This window comes from Phragmites australis, chromosome 7, assembly GCF_958298935.1.
Source record: "Phragmites australis chromosome 7, lpPhrAust1.1, whole genome shotgun sequence".
NCBI lineage: Eukaryota > Viridiplantae > Streptophyta > Magnoliopsida > Poales > Poaceae > Phragmites > Phragmites australis.
In genome coordinates, this window is record NC_084927.1 from 1,032,932 (window position 1) to 1,040,579 (window position 7,648).

Below are 7,648 nucleotides of genomic sequence, written 5' to 3' on the forward strand. Positions count from 1 at the left end.
GTGCACAAAACAATGACAACACTGGATTGTCTACTGAGTAACACCGAATAAAGACATAGTAGAGCCAAATGGCACTGCAGGCGATATTAACACCGAATGAGTCCCAAAACAAACTTGTTGCTCTAGCCTGCAACTGATAGGTAGACCACAGATTTATGTATGTATAAATTTTAGATGTCAAGGACTCAACTCCCTCCATAGCTCAGTGGTAGTGCTGACCCTCCTCATCCGATCGGCCCTAGGTTCGAACCTTGGGATGGGTTGTTTTTATTTTTATTATGCCTCCCTAATTTTCACCTCATACTTGCATGTGGAAACCTGGCTGACTGGTGGATCACGCTTGCTTTGTCCACGCCAGAATTTTATGACAATAGAACTTTGTCACAGGTGCTAACCGAACTCTTGTGACAAAATTGTTTCATCACAAACTTTGGTATATCGGCCCGTGACGATTTTTTTTTTTTGGCCTTAGTGACGGCTGTACCACTATTTATCACTAAAACGCAGGGTTACAGCCCTAAATTAATTCTTATGACACATAGAAAAAATATCATAAATCAATAACGGTTTACAACATTGTCATATAGTTTTTGTTATAGATTAGCAGATTTGTTGTAGTGACTGTTGCAGTGTTGCTGATTATTTTCAGGAATTGATGGGTGTGACAAGCTACCCTTACAAGCTGATCTCATTTTGCTTACCAGCTGCAGTACAACCTGATGGATGCATGTGTTTCTTATGCTTTGGAGTTTCTAGAAATCATATTTTGTATGGGTGTGCAAAAGTCAAATAATCTAATTATCTACCTTGGTAATCATAGTGAATTGTGAGCTTTTGAACAATGTTGTCTACTTATCTTCTAGCTGTGAACCAGTGAAGTTAACAGTACACGTGTACAACTGCTATCGTCAATTTCTTAGTTGTGGCGTGTGAATTGTGATTTGCATTTGTGAAGCCAAACAATCCAATTATTTTGTATGGGTGAAGCAGTACAACAGCTTACAACTGATAGATTTTAAGAATGATGATTGTAGTTTGCAGATTGCTTATAGTTGTGCCTTCTGATTTGTGAATATGTAAGGAATAAAAGCATGCTAGCCGGGTTTCGGGTCCTTGCCAGGGCCGGGGGTGGGGGTGAATTTGCACCCGATTTGATCTTCGGGTCTAGGTCGGGTTTCAAGTTTTGGGTTGGGTGCGTTCTTGCTACACCCGACCTGCCCTGTTGCCACCCTTAGGCACAGCAGTGCCATGTCGGGAAGCCACCAGCTTCTATCTTCAAGTTCAAGGAAATCCGGTTCCACATCTTTGGATTGAGTTGACCCCTATTCCGTTCTTTTTTCTGCATTTTTTTTTGGGGATTTTGTGGTGGTGTATGGTGTTAGGATTAATGGACATGAGAGGTGCAGATTTATATGGGAAACCCTCCAATGCATAGGGAAAAATCACGGGAGACAATCTCAACTATAATGATGGTATAAGGTACATGTACAGAGGGTGGTCCGTATTTATATAAACCCTTTTAGGCACCGTATTAGATTAGGACTAAAATTTGTATTAGAATATGACTAGACTTTATCTGTTTGAGTCATTATCCAGCAAACCTCCCCTTGACTCAAAAGTCCCTATAAATATGCACTTGAAGAAATTGTCTTCGAAACCTGAATGGCTGCTAAACACCACGAATACTAAGTCCAAGCAATGTTTGAACTTAGTATTAGAGAATGACTTGGTAAGTATGTCTGTGGGATTTTCTTCAGTTTGTATCTTCCCAACAATAACTTGCCCTTGAGCGAAAATATCACGAATGAAGTGGTGCTTGGTATCAATGTTCTTGGTCTTGGCGTGGAACATATCATTCTTGTCAAACAAATAGCACTCTGGATATCACAACAAACAGTATTAACATCCTGTGGAATACCAAGTTCAGAAATGAGACCTTGCAACTAAATAGCTTTCTTGACATCTTCGGTAGCTGAAATATATTCTGCTTTAGTAGTACAAAGAGCAGTAATAGACTGAAGTGAAGCTTTTCAACTGACGGCTGAACAACATATAGAGAAGATATATCTGGAAATAGACCTTCTTTTATCAAGATCACTAGCATAATTGGAATCAACAAACCCAATAATATTTTTTTGTCTTCACCATATGCTTATCAAATATCAAGCCAAAATGAGAAGTACTTTTCAGATAATGAAGAATCAACCTAACATCATTCTAATGTTCTTTGCCATGATTATGCATAAATCTGCTAACCACACTAACTGCATGCGCTAAATCTAGTCGTGTGCAAATCATAGGATACACGAGATTTCCAACTGCACTGGCGTAAGGAACACATGAGCTATAGTCTTTGTCTTCTTCATCAATAGGACATTGATTTGAAGATAACTTAAAGTGTGAAGCAAAATGTGTAGAAACAGGCTTGCAATTATTGTGATTATATCTGTCAAGTATCTTCTCAATGTAACTTCTGAATTTTCTTTGCAGGACCAAGATCTTCTCAAGAATTTTCTTTGCAGGACTAAGATCTTTCCTTTCAAATTCATGACTAATTTGTGCCTTTAACTGATCAATCAATGACTTGTCATGAGAAGCGATTAGCATACATCAACATAGAGCCCCAAATAAACAAAAGATCCATTGGAAAATTGCTTCAAGTAAACACAATTATCATAATTGTTGCAAGAATATTGTTGGGCAATCATAAAAGAATCAAACATTTCTATATCATTACCTAGGAGCTTGCCCGGAGAATTCAGAAAAAACCGCCCTCGTGGTCCGACCGGGCTTACCCGCAATCTGACCGCTAGGTGTGCAGCCACGAGAACTTGCCACATGGACTTACCGCGGTCTGACCGCCAGAGCACAGAGGCTCAACTTAAGTGAATCGATCACTCTCTCTTGCTCTCTTTCTCACACTCACTCCCTCACTCTCTTCCCCACTCCACCTTAGAGAGAGAAGGAGAGCTCCACCTCGATGTCCATGACGAATGGAGATCGACGGTAGGAATCTCCCCAAGCTTCCAAAGGAGTTTCCCGAGCTCCTCCCCTCTTCTCCCTTGCCAGAGGCATGCTCATCCAACCTTAAGCCCACACACCACCCCGGAGCCCGATCTTCAAACCAGAGCTTCTCCGGAGTGAATTGATCCTCAGGGAAGCTATCATACACTAAGGTGAGGCATCCTCTACCGTTTTCCCGTTGTTTCCAAGCGTGATTCGACCCTCATGTCATTTAGACCCAAGTTTAACCTAGCCTAGATCCAATCCATGGGGTATTTTGAGTTTAGCTTGGTGTATGTTGTCCAAATCACTTTAGAAGCACTCCACTCGTCCCATACAGCATTTTGGTACCCTTTGTCATCGAAGGTTTTGCCAGAGTCCTCGCCGGCGACCCCGCAAAGGCGATGTTGGCAAGGTCTGGTGGTCTGGCCGCCGATAGGGCCGGTCTGATTGCCAGTTAGGGCCAGCGAATCCGAGTTGAAAACTCTATACAGGGGTCAGACCGCCACTAGGGCCAGCTTGACCGCCATAGAGCGGTCTGACCATCAGCATGCATGTGGTCTAGCCGCCAGAGGCCGAAACTCTCTGCAAATCGGCGGTCTGACTGCCACCTCTACATTGGTCTGATCGCCAGCCATGAAAGGCTATGTGCACTTAGGTTAGTTGTCCGGGGTTTCAAACTTCGAAACCCTAATCACTTAGCGATCTTTTGCAAATGTTTTTGAAGCATGACGCTCTAGTATTGTTCAAGCATGCACCATGTGCACACTTTTCCATCATTTATTATTTATGCAATGCATTCTTATTCCATTTAGAGAGCGTTGCGCCAACGATCCAAGCAAATGAAGGCGACGCCAACCTCCTGGAGTTTTGTGAGTGTTGTGCGGGAAGTATCAGGTAAACTCTAGAGCAGCAAGGCAAGCATATAAGCATATTACACCCTTTGATTGGATTGTGGAGTCTAAATTGATAAGTTATGCTTTATGTAAGTTTGCATGTTCAGTGAGTCAATGTCGGGCGTCTATGGGTAGAACCTATGTTGATGTATTATCTCTACCTTGAGTTGTTGATTATCCATATCCTTGTAGCTTGGATAACATTTTTGATGTCTAACTTAAGAGTCATTCGAAATTCTTAGCAACGCATAGGTCTTGGTAGAAGTCAAGCAATAGTTCATCCGTTGTTCGCGAGCTTAGGGCTTACTTATTGTTCACAAATATTGATTATGATATTGATGGTTGGATGAGTGGTGAGGTTGAGGCGAGATGTGGGCGGTGCTAGGGGTGTCTTCTGCCCTAGAGGAATTCCTCGAGGTAGTTCGGGAGAGGAGCTCGGGAACCATAGACTGCTTGTGTCATTTAAGCATTGTCCGTCGATGCAGTTAGCTCTAGCACTTTCTGTACTAATCACATGCTGATCTAATAGTAAGGTAAGCCGAATATCATATGTCATGCCAACACTTGCTTTGCGGCCCTATGACGTGTAAGAGAAAAAAAAAGAAGCAAGGTGGCAGGGAGCCGGAGGTGTCCAAGACACGCTCGCGGTAACCCCGGTGCCATAGGGGCATTTCAAGTGGGTGGTTCCGGGTATGAAAAAGGTTGACACAGGTACCCCTTGGGTGGGCCTGTGTGGTCATTTAAGCCGTATGATCCTCGTGTCGTATGGGTAAAGTTGTATCCCTGTAGGGTGTAAAAACAATTCAAATTGTTGTACTCTCGGTCATGAGCATACTCCTGTCCATTTGCATCGATCATAGAGTCACAAATACGGCAGGGCGGCCCGAGGGGCGACGGTGTGGTGCAGTGCGGCCAGGTGAGCAGCTGGACGAGCGACGCTGTGAGCAGCGCAACGCAGCGTGGTGGTGGCAGGGCTGCGGCGGTCGCCGACGGTGGTGGCCATAGGCGGCGGCGGTAGTAGTGCTAGGGTTAGGGTTGGGAGGCTCGGGTTTGGATCAGGGCTCGGGTTTGGATCAGGGCTCGGGTTGCTCGATGCCATTTCGGTTGTGTTTTTTTTTCCCCGGGTGTTACAAGCACCCACCTGCCTGTCACCGGCGCCAATGGGATCTTGGTTTCCTCTATAATAGCACATGCCAATCAGCAGGACACTGATTTCTGGACGCCGGATACGGCTCTTGAGAGATTCATCGTGGAGCTGTAGAGGAACATATATGGCGGCTTAGGTTAATCTAATCTAGTTCCGGCCGAGTATTAACCTACTGCATTGATCGATGGAGTGAGACATGAGACATGATCTGGAATAAGGAACGATTCTGGCTGTTCATGCGATGATGAAATAAGTACAGTAGTATTGCAATGTTCTCATATTTATTGACAAAATGACTTGATTATGTGTTAATTGAGAATGAATGAAACAATTGACGTCGTCTGCTACGTGTGTTTCCTTCTCTGTTTTTAAACGCACCACTCTGTATATTGTTGCGCTGTGTTGTTCCATGAACATGAAAATAAGTTCCCGCTACAAAGCGCGGGGTATATATCATCCTGTTACTAGTTGAATTCCCCATTCATTGCTGCGGAATTTGGGAATTTGAGGGGAAATTTCAGATGAATATAATGATGGCCAAACATATAAGTAGAAGTAGGGGTGTTCATGTGCGATTTCCAGCGGTTTTTTATGCAAACCTGACCCAACTCCTAGGGCACGGTTTGACGGTTTGGGTCACACGGGCTGGACGGTTGGACCAGTCGGAGGAAACAAGTGGTGTCCTTGTCTTCAATGGCAGAAGCAAATAACGATGTCGCCACCATTAGCGAACTCAACCTCACCCTCCATGTCCATGCCATACTGTCACCGACTGCCCTGCTCGCTCGCTTGCCACCATTGCAAGTTGAGTTCCCCGCGCATTGCTGCGGAATTTGGGAGTTTGAGGGGAAATTTCAGATGAATGATGGCCAAACATATGAGTAGAGGGAACTAACGTCAAATTGGCTGATTGTATTTGAAAAACACATGTAAAACTTCATCCCAATCTTATTATAAAACTGAAACTAAAGTGTATGTCGAGTAGTTCAGCAGACACCTCCTGCTCGCCTGCGCAGCTATTGACTTTGATTCTTCTACAATGTTCAGCAGGAAACAAATCAGTCAAGAGGAAACATTGATCTGGACCTTTCTTTTTCTTGCCGATGGCTACAGATACCACGGCTCCTTCATGTTTATTGTTTGCAGATTCGGATGTTATATTTGGTTACAAAACCAGTCAAATTTTGACATGTATTGGTGACCTAAAGGAGTAGTTCCTTTAGATTTGGAAGTTCTCTTTGGTCAATTCTCTCTGGTAAACGAAGGACGAAGGATTTCTGTATCAGTCGACGGACACCCGGTCACACCATACACAGGAGGAAGTGCTGCACTGAGAAGACATGTGTGGTGGCGCGGCGCTTCTTGCATTGGCCAACTAACTCGTTTAGCTCTTTTACCAGTGCAGTTGCCCAATGCGACACACACACCGCACATACATATACTAACTTGCTCAGGAGTCAGGACATACGATCGATCGAGGAGAGACCTTAGCTTATTTCTCTCTTGGTCTCGCCGATAGATGATTCGCCATGGAGGGTTCTTCCGTCGCGCTGCTCATCCTCATGCTCGCTCTCGCCGCCAGCAGCCTGGTTGCGCTGCTGCAACAACGCCATCCGAGACCGCGCGCCGACTGGCAATTGATCGTGGTCGCTTTGAAGGGCCACAACAGCGACGAGGCCAGATTGGCCCTGACGACCTACGACGTCTCCCTCGCCGGCTTCGCCAACCGGACCCACCACTGGCACGCCTTCCCGGGCCACGACCACCTCCTCCCCACGTCCACGCCCCTCCCGTTCGGAAACAGTTACCGCGACCTCATCGGCGGCCTCGCGAACCTGCCGGGTTTGCCCCTGGGGCGGGCGCCCACGCTGCAGGCCGTCCGCGCGCTCTCTGCCTACGACCCGGCCACCGCGGACCATGACGACGTCGAGACGCTGAAGCGGGCGCTGGCGACGCTGACGGTGACCACAAGCGAAGCCCAGCGGCTGACGCCGATCAAGGAGACGGTTGGGAAGGGGTGGGAGAGCGGCGAGGCTCGCGTCGCCCCCGAGCACCTGCCGTACATCGAGCACTGGGACACCATGTGCTACGAGCTCATCCGCGCCAACCGGACCGGCGCGTGGGACGGGCCCTTCACCGAGCTGCTGAAGGAGAGCGCCAGTATCCACAGTACGGAGGAAGCGCTCGCCGTGGTTAATGTGATTGTCAATCGAACCATGGCGGATCTGCTCATGGCTCACGCTCGCAGTGCCTGATGTGCATGCATGCTAGAGCTGTTCTGACTGCTGAGAGTAATAAATCAACGTTCTTGTTTGCTAGTAGCGTGTTATCGTTCGTGCGTGCGTGTTTAAGTTCCAAAACCAGTTCAACTGCATATACAAACCAGTTCATATTGAAATTATGGAGGTGGTGATACTAATACAAGGAGTTAATCTTGAAGAAAACAAATATGCTTTCTAAACCTATTTGCTATTGTGACACTCCTTGTATCATCACAAAGTAACTGCTATTTAAAATCATCGGTAAGGTCCTCGAAACAAAACTGTGTCCACTAATTTTTATGGTCATATTTGTAAAACATATTTTAATAAAAATTTAAGAC

The 7,648-nt window shown here is 45.8% G+C and overlaps 1 protein-coding gene across 1 annotated transcript; it reads left to right on the plus strand.

The window, feature by feature from the left end:
- Nucleotides 1-6,574: 6,574 nt before the first annotated feature.
- Nucleotides 6,575-7,344, plus strand: LOC133923392 (uncharacterized). Its single transcript, XM_062368703.1, has one exon. The coding sequence runs from the start codon at nt 6,576-6,578 to the stop codon at nt 7,299-7,301; it is 726 nt and encodes a 241-aa protein (XP_062224687.1). The 5' UTR covers nt 6,575; the 3' UTR covers nt 7,302-7,344.
- Nucleotides 7,345-7,648: the final 304 nt, after the last annotated feature.

Bases quoted from the DNA above. Each gene is read 5' to 3' on its own strand.
- LOC133923392 (XM_062368703.1), top strand. From the start codon at position 6,576: ATGGAGGGTTCTTCCGTCGCGCTGCTCATCCTCATGCTCGCTCTCGCC.